The sequence below is a fragment of the Urocampus carinirostris genome, chromosome 3, assembly GCF_059441175.1.
Source record: "Urocampus carinirostris isolate Australia breed hairy pipefish chromosome 3, RoL_Ucar_1.0, whole genome shotgun sequence".
In the NCBI taxonomy this organism is placed as follows: Eukaryota; Metazoa; Chordata; class Actinopteri; order Syngnathiformes; family Syngnathidae; genus Urocampus; species Urocampus carinirostris.
In genome coordinates, this window is record NC_142351.1 from 36,090,567 (window position 1) to 36,106,591 (window position 16,025).

General features: G+C 40.5%; 1 protein-coding gene across 2 annotated transcripts in view; it reads right to left on the reverse strand.

Annotated features, from left to right (window-relative positions):
- Positions 1-16,025, reverse strand: part of samd11 (sterile alpha motif domain containing 11) — a 90,822-nt gene that overhangs the window by 28,451 nt on the left and 46,346 nt on the right. For both annotated transcript variants that reach the window (XM_088331628.1, XM_088331627.1), the window contains exons 5-6: positions 9,033-9,125; positions 4,488-4,646 (exon numbers count right to left, since the gene is read on the reverse strand). In XM_088331628.1, the coding sequence (XP_088187754.1) occupies positions 4,488-4,646; positions 9,033-9,125 (252 nt within the window). The remainder of the gene's footprint in view (positions 1-4,487; positions 4,647-9,032; positions 9,126-16,025) is intronic.

The window sequence follows — 16,025 nt, forward strand, 5'->3', positions numbered from 1 at the left end:
ACCACCTTTCTGTGGTTCATGGTTTGAACCTTACTATAGGTGGGACAGTGTGTGAGCTCTGAGTACTCAGGACTGAGGCTGGAAAGGAAGCCAATCAGTTAAAATTATTGGCTATCCGAAGGAGGCAACAAGAAACGCCTCATTCAATTATTATTACGTTTTTTTTTTTAGAAATGAAGCATTCAAATTAGGGAAGGGGTAATTTAGAGGTCTTGTTCAAACTTGTAAAAATATCAACTAGGAACACAATTGTGTTTTTTGTTTTGGTTTTTCAACATATTTTTACATTGCCTTTCAGATCTTTTTGAACATTCAGGTTGGGAATACATGTATAGATACATTTTTATTTATATATGTTATTGGCATAGTGTAAACTCACAGTCAATATGTGCTCATGGTCTCAGCCCTAAAGCAAGTTACATACATGAGATTCCCTCTCAAGTGTGACCATTTTACTTTACAACATTTGACCTGAAACTTAGTCAATATTACTCAGCTCTTGTGTGGCTTTTATTATTTCAATAGAGGTGCATGTTTTGTGCCACCTTGCCTCATTTTCATCTGCATGATTCTGTCTATGTGTTTAGTATTGTAGATGAAGAGTATGGGAAATTTAAATCTGAGATTTTTTTTTAAATAGGCAAACAAGCAGTGTCGGGGAAGTGATTGTAGTCAAACGTCTACATACAACTGCCTTCATCCAACTACAAATTTCTTTCAACTGAAAAAAGAGACAACTCAGATGCTGGAATCTCCTCTTCTGCATGAGTCATTTGGGGAGGTCTCAATTCTCTTAATTCATCACTTATCCTTCTTTTTTGCGGTTTTCCCCTTTTTTGTCCTTGTCATCTTTGTTGAAGTTGAGCTAAAATTATTTTGCAGTTTAATGACCTCGTGAGGGCTATGCTAGACCTGCAAGTACTAAAAAGTTGACATATTTCCACTCAGCGGAAAAGACGGCAGTAAATAACGACTTCCTTCAAAATGTCACAAGCATTGTCCCAAGTATCCATCCATTATCTGCACTGCTTATCTTCAGTAGGGTTGCGAGGGCGCCAGAGCCCATCCCAGCTGTCAACGGCAGAGGACACCCGGAACGGGTTGCCAGCCAGTCTCAGGGCACACAGTGACAGACAAGTCCCTCGACCGGCCAATTAACCTACATGTTTTTGGGAATGTGGGAGGAAATCGGAGTGCCCGGAGAACATGCAAACTCCGGAGGCTGCGATAGCTGGACTTGAACCCTGAACCTCCACACCATGGGGCTGCACTCTAAACACCGTGCCGCACTAGTCCCAAGTAAAAATACAAAATATATCATGTTTTAAATTTTTGTTTGATTATACTTGGAGCAAGCTGCAATGATCAGTTTTTTCTGGCCTGATGAATAATAAAATAAAAAGGTGAAAATGTTTCAAATTTTAGAAAACTCCAATACAACAATAACATGTCTATCCCCTTCACTCTCAACTAGATCACTACCCCAATGTCACCCCCCCCTCCCCCATTTTTTTCTCCACCAATGCTGCTTTCATCAATTGGCGGAAGGAAGCAACACCCTGCGGGCTATTTGAAAAAGCCAACCCCCTCCTTCCACCTTCCAAAAAAACCTGTCAAGAAAGAACCAGAATCTCACAACAACAAGTCCTTGAAACTACAAATTCACATACATGAAGAGAATCCCATCTAACCCCCGTTTCTTAATTTTCCGCACGCCAACGCCTCTAACACATAAAAGGATGCTATTGCGGTATTGTTTGAAAGATGTATAGGAGGAAGGTTTTACACTGGGGCTAGATCAGTGTCGAGGTTGTTGTACACAAAAGTCATCCCTGTTTCACACCAGGTATTAGCTACCGAAAAAGCTTTGGCATTCTTTTGAGAGTTACCTCGTTTAATATACAGGAAGAAGTTTTATAGGAAATAAAAAATGGGTTTTGACCATTTTTATGATTTTTAATGCGACAGAAATATTGTGTGGCTTGGTTGACAAAATAATATCTACATTGATAACCACTGAGGAAGGGTTAGGGTGACTGCACAATGCTCTGAATTTTGTCTCCCCGTTTATCGGTTTTGCCCTATAGATTTGTGGCCAGCAATTTAACATCATTGCTAATAAGATACAAATAAAAGTGGCTCGATTTTCATTTTAAGCAGGACTTTGGAGATAGGAGATTGAAGAGGAAAAGAAGGTTTTTAATTTATGGATTCCCCCAAAACTGGATCGTTGATACTAAATTAGTAATTTTTTCAGCACTGATCCATTATATATTGGTTAGGAAAGGGATGTTAAGTAGATTGTTGGATGTGCATGTTTACAGAGGTGAAATGAGTGGTATGTCTGATCATTTTTATGTGGAAGAAAAACTGAGAATAGATGGATCGTGGTGGGCTAGTTATAAGAAGAGTGTGAGGGAAGAGGTGAAAATGTCAGGGTAGAATAAGGCAGAAAAGGAAAGAAAATTTAAAGCGAGGATAGGGGAAGGGTATGGACAGATTAGTAGAAGAGAAATGGAGAGTGTGGAAATGGAATGGAAGTGGTTTAAAGAGGCAGTGTTGAGGAGTGCAAAAGAAGTGTGTGGAATGAGAAAAGTTGATCGAGGTATTAGGAGAGGAAGTGAATGGTGGAATGATGAGTTATCAGAGGCTGTGACAGAGAAGAGACGTGCCTTTGAGGAGTGGCTGCAAGATAAGAGTGGCGATGCGTATGAAAGATATAAAGTGAAGAAAATGTTGGTAAAAGCGGCAGTGGAAGCAGCGAAAAGGAAAGCAAATGATGAATGGTGTCGAAAGATAGGAGTGAACTTTAAAGAAAGGAGAAAAGTGTTCTGGAAAGAAGTGAAAAGAGTAAGAAAGACGTATGACAGGAAAGGAGGAGAAAGTGAAAGATAAGGATGGTAATTTTGATGTTGGCGGTAGTGCAGTCAGGACAAAATGGGCAGAGTATTTTGAGGAGTTGCTAAATGTGGAAGATGGGAGAGAAGTGAGAGTTGAGGCGATCGATGGTATGGAGAGAATGCCCGTGTAGGGTGATTTAAATGTGAAGCCTGTGGAAACATTGGAGGTGCAAGAGGCAGTGAAAGAATCGAAAGGGGGAAGGCACCTAGGTTGGATGGTTGTACTGCTGAATGCTTGAAAAAAGGTGGCACAGCTATGATTGACTGGTTAGTACGCTTGTTGAATGTATGCTTTTTAAGTGGTGTGGTCCCTGTTGACTGGTGTAGTGCACGTGTGGTGCCATTGCATAAGGGTAAAGGTGATTAGTATGAATGTAGCAATTCGAGAGGTATCAGTTTGTTGTCTGTGCTGTATGGAAAAGTCTTGATTAAGAGAGTGAGAGAAAGAACGAATGAGGTGGTGATGGAGGAGCAGAGTGGTTTCAGGAAAGGAAGAGGATGTGTGGAACAGGTGTTTGCAGTATGACAGGTGTGCGAGAAATATTTTGCAAAAGGTAAGGATGTTTATTTGGCTTTCATGGACTTAGAAAAGACGTATGACAGAGTTGATAGAGAGGTGTTGTGGCAAGTGATGGTAATGTATGGAGTGGGTGGAAAGTTGTTGGAAGCATTGAAGAGTTTTTATGTGAACAGTAGAGCATGTGTAAGAGTAGGGAGTGAGACAAGTGAGTGGTTCCCTGTGTTGACTGGTGTGAGACAGGGGTGTGTGATGTCACCATGGCTGTTTAATATGTACATAGATGGCGGGGTGAAAGAGGTAAATGCAAGACTATTTGGCAGAGCTGTAGAGATGATCGATAACAGTGGAACGGTGTGGCAGATAAGTGTGGCATTCATAAGTCAGTTCTTGTTTGCAGATGACACAGCGCTTGTGGCTGATTCTGATGAAACATTGAGAAGGTTGGTAATGGAGTTTGGAAGAGTATGTGATAGGCGTAAGTTATGAGTGAATGTTGGGAAGGTTAAGGTGATGAAGTGTTCAAATGGTGGAGTGGACATGGCGTTGGAAATAAGGTTGCATGGACAGGTGCTGGAAGAAGTTGAAAGCTTTAGGTACTTGGGTTGTGATGTGGCTGCAGTTGGTGGAATGGAGTGCGGGGTTTTGCACAGAGTGGATCATGGAAGCAAGGTTTTGGGTGCTCTGAGGAGAGTGATGAGCAACAAGAGTATGAGTATGGATGTTAAGAGGGGACTGTATGAGAGTGTGATTGTGCTGACTGTGTTGTATGCTGCAGAGACTTGGAGCCTGAACGCAGATTTGAGAAGGAACGGGAGGTTTACAAGGGTATTGAGAGGTTTAGGCGCCTGGCAACAAGCCGATAAGAGGTATAGAATCAATGTTGACGTTGATGCATGCAGCTTGTGCGTGCTTTTAATGACATAGCGCCAGAAATCAATCAAGTTCATGAAGGAGGACAAAGCCAACACTTGATATGTAAGGTGGCCATTTTCAGAGGCATCTATGATGGACTTTTATTATTTTGCCGTCCCCAACATGGCAAATTGATGTAAAGACAGCAAACTTACCATATCCAGGCAATCCCATGCTGCTGGCCAGCTGGTAGAGGCGCTGTTGCTGTTCCTCGAATGATCCTTGCTCGCTAAGCGCCGACATCACACGTCTGTAGTGCTCTTCAGGGCTGATGTGGCTTCCACCTGCTTCCCCTTCCGGGCTCTGTGCAGTCTCTGGGGACGAGAGTGCGGCAATGTGATCAACCATAAAGCAGGCCTGATTGTTAGGTCCCAAATCTGGAAAAATCATTAATTTGTGAATACAGTAAGGATGCATTATACCTATATGCCCTTTGAGTATTGTTTAACAAAAGCCATATCACATGTGAGATTTGTAAATATTTACATGTTGTTACAATAATAAAAGACTTAAAGTTCATAGTTTGGAAAGTTTTAGATTGACAGAGATGTTTGTTGTTGACACCCAAAACCTCATAGATCATGGTCATGTTAGATTAGAACTCATTGAATATAATAATATAACTGTTTCTATTCATTCATGATGAATTGGTTACTTTTAGTTCTACAGGGTGTTAGACCGACTCAGACAGGCTCTGCCTTAATACGTACAATACAATGTAAATCATTTTTTTTCACTATAATGGCAGTATCTTCTATTTGCACCAAAAGTACACTGCCGTCTATCATTTATTTCTAGTGTTTAAACTGGAAATTGCAGGGCATTATGTGGAAAATAAAATCAAAAAGTAAGCTGCAGATTAGTTTAAACGGTGAAATACACATCAAAGCATTAAAAGGTAAATACTGTAAATACTGTCTGAATTTCACGATTAGAACTTCTAAGAGGAGAGGAAGCATTTATGGAGCGTGTGAGGTTACCAGATCATCGTTAAGAATATAGCAGATTTATGACATGCTTCAGTGAGTGAAATCTTCCATGACTTTTCTTATTTTATTTGTTCAATTTAATTGAGTCAAAAATATTCGACCTTTTAGGAGGAAAAAATGTTCTTTTTTCTTTTGCCGTTCTTTTTAAAAAAATGCATTAAAATATATTAACATAAGGAAAAGTACCGTTAATGATTTGAGAGAATTGCAAGAGTGCAGGTTCAAATACAAACGGTACCCATCCCTATTTTATAGGATTGACTCATTTTAAGAACAGTTTTTGAAAAAACATAAATCTGATAAGGTCGGGTCACATTTTCTGTGCCTGTTCTTTTTACAGGGGATCAGTGGAAATATAAGTTTAGGTTCTTCCACAGCAAAAAGGAATTCCATTGTTCACAATGAAATTTTGAAGGAGATTCAAAGACGAGCTATTCATAAAGAAGTAAAACAAAGGTAACATGAAAATGGTGCGGACTGTCTATCTAGCTGCAAGTGCCTTTATTTTGCTGGTCTACTCGTCCTCCCATTCTCAGTTTATGTCAATGGTAACGTGATCAAGGCAAGATTGGAGGTGGCTGGGGAGATAGAGGATGAAAAAGGGGTTATTTTTACCTTCCTCCTTGCAATGAAACCTGAGCCTGGCCCTCAGCAGGCAAGCAGGAGTGGCGCTAAGGAGCGGCAATGGCGGCTGGGGGGAGGTAAGCGTGCGCGAGAGCTTCTCTGTCCCCGTTGCCAAGCTGCCGCTAATCTGCCCAAGGTACTCAAGGCTCTAATGTATGTACATGCAACTAGTCGGTCTTTGTCAAAAGTTTTCTTACTCTGTAAACAGCAATGGGGCGTTTGTGATAACTCTAGTGCAGAAAAAACAACAGACATCATTTACACAGCGGCATCCAATCTCATCGACTACCTCCATCTGCTCTCCTCTCAGTCCATTTCTCAACAATGGTTAGTCTTGGTCGCCGCCACACATGGAGATGCCATGTATACAAATGTATCAGGCTTTGGGTATTGACATAACCTCAAGGATGGAAAAAAAGCCCAATATAATTTTCTATATATAACAAACCTGTAAAGGAAACTTTGCTTTGCAAGAAAATGGATGTACAATAACCGCATAAGATCCCATGTGTTTCAAGAACACAAAGTCTCCTCAGCGCAAAGGTAGCTAACCATTTAAAAAGCACTAACTTCTGATTAGTTTTATTGAGAGCCCTAACTGCTAAAAGAATGGCAAGAAGGACATCCTCTGTTAGCTTTGTTAACAGTGGTGTGCTCATTTAGTGGTTGCATTTGCCATATGTTAGCTTCTATTAGCAATGTATTAGCTCCAGTTAGCCATCTGTTTACCTTTGTTGAGTTTTAACTTCCTCTCGACCTGTTTGGAGAGTTCAAGACTTTTACTGCAGAAGCCCGGAAGCAAGCTTGATTGCATTTTATTTTTGAAAATGTATTGTTTTATAATTATTCTTTTGGTAAATGAAGTCTTAATGTCCACTACAGTTGCTATTTGACAGCAAGACTACTCTCTCCCTCTTTTTCTCTCTGCCTCTCATTCTCTACCAAAACACGGACAAAAACATGCATCTTTTAGAGGGTGAAATTGACCATTAAGTGAGCCTAGGTGCTCGGTACGGCTGATAAGTCAAAAGGAAATAGTACTCAACCAGTACTCACATTAAGGTTTTCATTCCAAGATCATGTATTGCATTTCATGTTTATGAGATGTCTATGAATCAAAAGTCCGTATTTTTGAAAATCCTGTGACTATGTGGGTATGCATGTACTTTAAGTGTGTTGCTCATGCTGAGTATTTCTTGGGCTGGTCTTGGATGTACGGTAGGGCTCCCTTGGTTTTGCCTCCTGTATAATGCATCTGACAGGAAGTCTTCTCCAGAAGCCTAGAGGGAAAAGCCTGTTGCCTGCGTCAGGCGCCCGGTTTCACACCACATAAGAGAAATATGAATAATAGACGATGGCGACTGGATTGCTGCACTATCGCCAAAGGTATTCCTGTCGATCCATGATTTATAATGCACCGGTATTATTTGTTATGGGTGAATATAAAAAGTCTACTATATGAAGATTTAGATTCAAATACAAATAAATACTTTTGGGTCAATCCTTTGCCGGTAGAAAAACTATGTAAGGATATTTTGGGGTCAAATATAATGCAGTAAAACGAAAGAAAAATATTATTTATTCAATATACCCATATTTAAAACAAAGGAAGTCAGCCTTGTACTAAATAATCTCTAATATTCTTTTACATAAAAAATTAAGGAAATAATTATTAAAAATATTAGTATTTTTCCAACTATTCAGTATTAAATGAAACATTCGATGTTTATTTTAATTTTCTAAATGTAATTCAACCTTGTGATATCTACATTTTGAGCAGCACCACTTTTATTTGTTGCCTGGCATAATAATCAAATACTTTACCTCCATAGTTTAAATTTGAAAATGTTTTTCTTGTAGTATGATTTTGAAGGGAACTTATCAAATAAAACAAAAATAAGCAGTCTTTTCTCAACAAAAGTTGATGGCTTTATCGGCTAAAAAAAGCTTTTTTTCAGGGCGTCTCAAGGGAAGCGATGCACCATCTGTGCTGGGAGGGTTGGAGGGATGTGCGGCTTAAAAAGTATGGAAAAGGTGCTCTCAACTGTTCAAACAAAACATTTTTTTCAGCATAATTTTAACATGCAGACTCCTCACAGCTAAATCAACATTGCTGTTTTCCTGAACCTACCCCTCCACCCTAACCTCTCCGTCAACGTTCAAGTTGATCTTCCTATTGTATGTGTGTGTTGCATGGATAGTGTAAAGTCTCTTTTATAGCAATAGAGTAAAGAAAATGTACGGGGTAAACCTACATCCATGTGTCTATTGTAGCTTCAGAGTCTCTAAATAAATAAGCATTCCACTATAGACAGGCAGACAGACAGGAATGGTCTGCATTTATATTGCGCTTTTCAATTCAATAAAGACCTCCCGTAGCACTTTTACAATGTGCTTCACACTTTTCCCTTTTACACACTAACTAGCCAATAGCAGCGTCAGCCATGCAAGGCAATTACCTGCCATCGGGGGCATTAGGGATTCAGTGTCTTGCCCAAAGACACTTCGACATAACACCGAGGAGCCGAGAATCGAACCTGCGACCTCTTGATCCCAAGACGAGCGCTCTTCTCCTCCTGAGCTAATGCGGCAGGAGCTCAGGAGGTAGAGCTCGTCTTGGGATCAAGGGATTCCAGTTCGAATCCCGGCTTGTCCATGTTACATGTTGAAGTGTCCTTGGGTAAGACACTGAACCCCTAATACCCCCAATAAGCAGGTTAGTGTCTTACATGGCTGCAATACAAGGCCGCTATTGGGAAATGTGAAGCACACTGTAAAGCGCTTTGGGAAGTCATTGACTTGAAAAGTGCTATATAAATCATTTCATTTTTCATTTCATTTTAATGCCGCCCCAGATAGACAGACAGACAGACAGACGGATAGGAATGGCCACTTAAAGAATGCATTAATACATTTGTTTTTATAATTTGTGTCAGTAAAGTCAGGTTACTTAAATGCCATATTAGGTTGAAGCTTAAGTTTTAACTACTCAGTCAAGTGATTAGTCGTAAAACTTTCAACTATCTGATGCTTTTCTAGTCACGCTTTTCGTCCCCAAGCTCTGGCAAATGAATTCCTCTGTCTCACCTTTAGGTGACACGCTACGTGACTTCTTGCGGTCTGATGGCGAGTTGCTGCTGCTGTTGGGAGAGAAGCTTCTCCTTTTGGCTAGAAGGTCATCTGCAAAAATACAGATACAAAAAGAAAGCTAAATAGATGGAAACCATGGATATAAAAAGATTACACTGTTTTATGCTATTTTTCTATTTGAATAGATGATGGCAGCAAAAAAGTTTGAATGTAAGATTAAGGACTGAAACAACACTTCCAAAAATGATGGTATTTTGTCAACGTCTTAATTAAAAGTCTGTCCTTTTTTTTCTTTTATACACCCTCCACTTGCCTTAGGGCAACCTTTTTTCCAAATACTCCCCTCAAGATCCTATGGAATACATTTGGAGCTACTGGTGTCCTGGAGCAATTTCAAGCAGCCTTTGGTCCTTGTTCTCAGCCAATTGTGAAATGAACACATACTGTACTGTCAAATGTCCTGTATTTGTATTGGTAGTACCTATTAGTTAAATTCCTTGCATCCCACTCCATTCAAATATTTCTGTTTCTTCGCCTCAAACATATAAAATTCAAATTTAAAAATCCCTTTCATTTATGGTGTTCCAAACACCTAAATTTTTCTCAACACACATTGCCCCAGCTTACTTGTGTTCTATCACAGCATCCAATAGAGCTGTCTAAACCCTCTCTCCATCCCCTCGTTTTTAGTTCTACCTTCCTCCCAGCCCTGCCATCTCACCGTAACCACCTCAGAAACACCTCAAATCAATATGGGCCTAATCACAGCGGAAGGGGATGCAGACCGCGTCACAGGAAGTGAAACGATGCATGTCCACTCTCCAGCTGTGTTTTTTTCCCCTCACCTAGTTTTTCTTCCAGACTCTTAAAAAACACAAAAGCAACCATTTTCACTGTTTTTAAACGTTCCCTGTCTCGTTTTCTTTCTCCTCACGGGGTATTTTTAGTATTAGGTGGAGCATTATTTTCCCGATGATAAAGATGTCTCTGTCCTCCATTTGGACAGACAATCCGCTCGCTCATTCACACCTAGGGACAATTTGGACCGGCCAATTAAGCTGACATGCATGTTTTTGGAATGTGGGAGTAAACTGGATTGCCCGGAGGTAACCCACGCAAGCACGGGCAGAACATGCAAAACTCCACACAGGAAGGTTTGAGATCTCATGACCTCAGAACTGTGTCACACACACGCTAACCACTGCGCTGCCGTGCTGCATATATATATATATATATATATATATATATATATATATACATACATACATATATATATATATTTATTTATTTATTTATTTAAATACATTTTGGCTGGATTTCAAAGTGTGGTTTTGGAAAAACTGCATGCTCAGTCAATATTTTGTATGTGCCTGAAGAAGGTAGAGTTATCTCGTTGTGTAAGCTTTTTTTAAATGCATTATTTTCGGGGCCACAAACAAATGACCTGCTTGAGACTGCTGACTCATCAAAAAGTTAGTCCAGTGTTAGCGTCCCAAATTGCATACAGGTCAAATCAAATCACGGATGATTTTTTTTTAACGCTGACACATTTTTTTATACCCAAAAGGTGGAGTCGTCAAGAGAAAACTTACCATGTTTTTATTACAATATTAAAACTCACTCCGCCAGTTTAATTGTTACTTTGGACTACGCGACAGTCATTTTATTACTCTTAAACTGTACTGCTGACTGTTATTGAGAAATGCACTACTTCCAAAATTTAAATTCTTCAAAAAGCTGAGTAGAGGATGAAATAAAGTTTTTGGTTTGAATAGAGGATGGACATGCAGTTGGTGTGAAAGTATGCGATACTGGCAGGTATACAATTAAAGGGCCTTTAGGCACTCTGTTACTCATTTTCAATGCTGTAGATGAAATTAATGGAAAAAAATCATATTTTTAATCCCATTTGCTCTTCTTGAAGATATCCAGGAAGTATTACCACACTAATGAGCTAAAATAGACAAAACTCTCATAAAGAACTGATTTATTTCACTTACAATCATAGTGCTGTTTTGCCCCCGACTTGCTCTTTAAAAAAAAAAAAACGAAAGGTCTTCATTCCGGTGTAGCGACAGTCCCCATTAGCTCAAGCCTCCATTCTACTGTACCTTCCAAAATGCAAAGGGCACTTTTCCAATCAGGCCCGGAGACGCTTGCTCATGATCAAACACACAAACTGCACTTGAGTCGTCCCTGCAGCTGACCTCACTAAAGACGCGCCGTCTCCAGAGTTGGTGCCGGAGGGCCAGAGATTTGAGGGCGGCAGGCTTTTAAAGCCAATTAAATGGGGCTTCTTAGAGGACTGATGCTCCATTTAATGCCCAGCCCTGAGCTGTGCTAGCGTATGTGCAAGCCGTTTACTAACCAAGGATGCTTACTGTCAAGTTTGCTACCCGCGGCGCTTCCCAATCACATGCTTTTTATGTTATGTTGTGCACTACGGCGGGGGTGGTGACTATTATTTGATCATCCGTGCAATGATTTAGTTGTCTGAAATGGAAATCCAGGAGAGAGCAAAATAAAAGAAAACACCATTAAATGCATCACCTTTATGAGCACATATCGGTACCAATGGATATTACAGTAAGTTCTCGTGTCACTGCAACGTTTTTCCAAACTTTTGAATTTGACACATTTTAATGAGTAATAGAGCAAAAAAATATCCTGCACCTGATAAAAAAATTTAAAAGTCTCTTTGCAAAAACTTTGGCATCCGGATGCTTTTATTTTCATCAACCACTTGATGAAATTGAATTGAGTTGTACATCGGATACAAATGTGTTTTCCCCCAAAATAAATCATCTGTATCAAGACAATAAAATGTATCTAAATTATTTTATTTTATGGAATCATTCACTGAATTATTTTTTAGTTTTGGGTGCATTGTTACATGCTAATAAGTCTGTACTTTGTTACCTTTTTCTTTATTATTTTGTATTCATAGGTCACCAAAGCAATATTTTGAGTGTTGAAATTTTCAAACAGTATTGTTCAAGAATTGTGATGGTCCTTAAAATAATATAAAGGTATCAACTTGCTAAGCCTACAAATACTGCACACCTACAAAGGAGATTGCATAGAATGCAAATTTTTACGTTTTACTTCACTGTATATGCACTGTTTACATCATTTTTACTATCTGACTATCATGTTGCAGTTTCTTTGATTTCCACATGCTTCAGGGCGGATCGGTTCCCAGGTAACCTAGTTTATTTATTAAAAAGAAAGGGCTTTTGGAATTGCCTTTAGATCAGATTGGAATATCTTATGGGAGGTTTTGGTCCTCCACTGTTCTCCTTGCTAGTTCAAATATACATTTAGGTTTTCTCTCCTTGTTTTGAGTGTCTACTTAAAAACCTTTGGCCAGGGATGTCCAAACTTTTCAGAAAGTGGTCTGGATTTGGTAAACTGAAAATGTGTGAGGGTAGATCGAATTTTCTCGACCATTTGAGTGACACAATTTTTAATAAATTCACCCTCTGTGAAGTGCTTGGCGATCAGTGTTTCGACATCGTAGCTCGCTTTTGTAGGATTTTAATTTGACTCGCGGTGTTTGTGTTTTTTTTTGCTTCTTTTCTCCCCACCAATAGAAAAGAAGCAAAATCTAAGGAAGTTAAATAAGTGTTACAACTCTTGCTGTAGGTTTAATTTCCTTTATTTGAAAAATAAAACATGCCAATGGAGAAACTGAAAGTTAGGTAATTACTGGTAGCATTTCACTTCGCTTGACGCACGTTAAAGTTTTAAGTTCTCTTGAATAGAGCTCTAATGCACATTAACGTGTGCGCTCCAGTTTTAAATTCTGGAGGTGCAGTTCTTTTGTATTTTGGTGAAAAAAAAAATTCCACTGATACTGAAAGCGGCGGCCCTCACTCAACTTTCCTTTTGGATTTACAGTGGCCATGTCAGAAATGGAGGTGGTGGCCAAAGTGATCACGGGCCGCATCTCGCCCGTGAACCGGACTTTGGACACGCCTGCTTTTGGCAGACCAGTATACTTTTCCGAATTGCTCAACACTGAATTGTAGAACCGAATTTGTTGCGGTATAAATATTTTATAAAAGCAATAAAATAAGAATAACAACAACCTTTTTGTAGAACAAACTAGTCTGTTTTGTTTGTAATAAAGAGCAAACATCTAAGGAAAAAATTATATTGGATGTCTTCCATTGTTTTCCTTTGTTTAAGGTCCTTAAATTATTGGCAGGTTACGCAGTGTCACTCTGCTGGGATGGGCCACTATTTATGCCGATGCAGCCGTTCTGCCAAAACGCCTTGAGCTGCAAAGGCGAGCCATCGGATCAGAGTTTATTGTTGCAAAACTGCACTACAGCACGTTGGTTTTGAATATAAAGCAGAATAATCCAAGCCTTGCTTTGTACAACAATTAACTTTTGATTCAGCTCAATACAGATACATCGAACTAAATCCTCAGCCATGTCCGAATGTCTTTTGATGTCAACTTTAAAAGTTAACCTTTTTTATAACAGCAGTTCATCCTACTGAGAGAAAAAAACGATGAGAAGGGAAGAGCAGATAAAGACATGGAGAAAACAGCGGGATCTAAACCGTTCTTTCATGTGACACCATCGGGGAGAACCATCAAGCAAGGCAGTATTCTTCGCTCTCCCCTTCACTACAGTCCGATTTCCTCTCCTCCCTCCTCTCTCCATCGTGGCGAGCGTGCTGACAGCTCAGACAGCCAGACTCCTTAATTCCTCTCTTACTCCGTTAATCTGTCATCTTTATCAGGCCAGCATGGGGTAGGTGGGCGGCAGGGGCTGCGTGAGGAAAGGCAGGGTGACAAGCGGGGACGCGGGGTAGGCCGCCAGCCGCAGCCCCCCAATCAATCTCCACATTACAGCTGACAGAATGGTGCTAATAACTTATTGATCCCCCCTCCCATGCGCTGGGGCCTCCGCCGGCCCTGAAAGCCCCACCATTGATTGGCTTACGGGCCGATGCAGCTGAGCAATGCCGGGGAGGGGCAGGACCCAGGCGGGGTGCCGCGACGGGTGAAGGAGACGGGGGCCACGCAGAGGCGCTTGGGCTCGTGCCGAGAGAAAACGCCACACAGCCGACGGGCAAAAAGTACACAAAGTAATACAGTTGGGCGTGCGGCTTGTCTATTTTTCCTCCTCCGTGATTCGCCAGGAGGCTGAGGGGTGGGTGGGGTTTGGGGGTGAGAGAATTCAGGAAATTAAGAGAAGTGGAGCTCAAGAAGAATTATGGGCCTCGTGAGGACAAAATGTGTCGCTAACCGTCACGTCATCTGGTGCGCAGGTGGCCTTATCTGTTTAAGAAGTTTCCAGAAGCCTGGACTTATTTATTAGAGCTAAAATCATGATAAAAAAATGCTTCAAAGGTATTCTCAAATTCTTAAACATGCAAAATGTGAGGATATAGTACATGTTTTTTTCATAAAATCGTTATACATTCCTCCAGTATATTCCAATTATCTTACAAAATAATGCATTTTGAACAAAGAATGTCCTGTCTTTGTCATCCTGAGCTGATATGTCATCAGAGGAACACATCAACCTAGGAAGCCAGTCTCCATATTGTTTTACGCGTTAATTAGTCGAAGATGTTAAAAGTGTTTAAAGCTAGGTTTTGGTATAGTTTTTTTGTGGAGAGTGTCTAGGCTTTATTTCCCAGGTTTATGCAGTAGTGGTACAACAAAGGTTGCGCAGAAAAAAGGGCTAAAAGGCAAAAAAACAGGGGGTAACTAGAACCGATCAACAAAAGGCCAGCACAGCCTCAGCGGAAAAACACGAGGCTGGCCAACCATAAATATGCAGCTATGGTGGCAAACACAAAACCAAACAGGAATAAGCAAACCAAGCAACACGGCAAATCCGTCGCTAACGCCAGGCTAGCCAATCAGAAAATATGCGGTGAGCAGCCAGGATGATTGGGAACCATCAATGAAAAGTGGTAATGGCTAGGGCAATAAACGCATAGCCGAACGGGAATAAACAAACCAAAGGACACGGCAAGACCGGCGCCAACACCAGGCTAGTTGATGAAGAAAAGTAAATCCTTAATTCATCACCATCAGTGACTAATGTGAATGATTTCTGGATTGTGGGTAGTTCCACCTTATTTGCATTCATTGCTTTCGAAAATAGAATGGCAAAGACCGGGTACATGTTTTGAAAAATGCATTGCCCAGGCTTGAACGGCACTCAAATAAGTGTATTGTGATATTTCACTTTGTCGCGGTTTACTTTTCACGGTTTTGCTACTTCACAGATTTTGCATAGTGCATTGTGTTCTGTGTCACAGCCCGCCTTCTCTCAACCTGTGCGTCAATAACGTTAGGGTTTAAAATGTACACGTACTTAAAACAGCTTGCCAAATTTGCATTACCAACGTGCAATTTCAAGTTTCTCTAAAACCCATTATTACCACAAAATTCACAACAATTGGCAAGGTGCGACCCAACTTATTTAAAATACGTAGAGTTGCGATTTGTTCCCCCCTAAAACTGAGGGATTTCCGTTTTGTCCCACTTTTGTCCTGTGAAGAAATCCAGAAATGGTTTGTTGGTTATTTACTTCATTATGTGTTAATAATTATTTTTAGACTCTTGTCCTGTGAAGAATCCAGAAGGGTTATTTGATTGGACTCCTGGTATAAACTTTTATAAGACATACGAGATAGAAGCACACTTGCACTCTTTATCACTCTGAGAAAAAAAATCAAAAGACTTCCCTAAACAGGCTGTGTTCCAGATTCTCATGCAAGTAAAAATCAAAACAGGCTCTTAAAACCCCACTGGGGAAGATGCTCCCAGTAAAAGACAAAAACACACATCGACAAGTTCTAACTGCCTGTGGGAGTGTGTGTGGAGGGGGAGGAGGAGGTCCAAAAACACCTTATCTGCCTGCTTGAGTCTCCGGTCTGACCACAGCGCCACAGTTTACAATCTCCACAGGCCGCCAGACTCTCAGCCTCTGAGCCGATGCTCCTCCCAACCGCCTC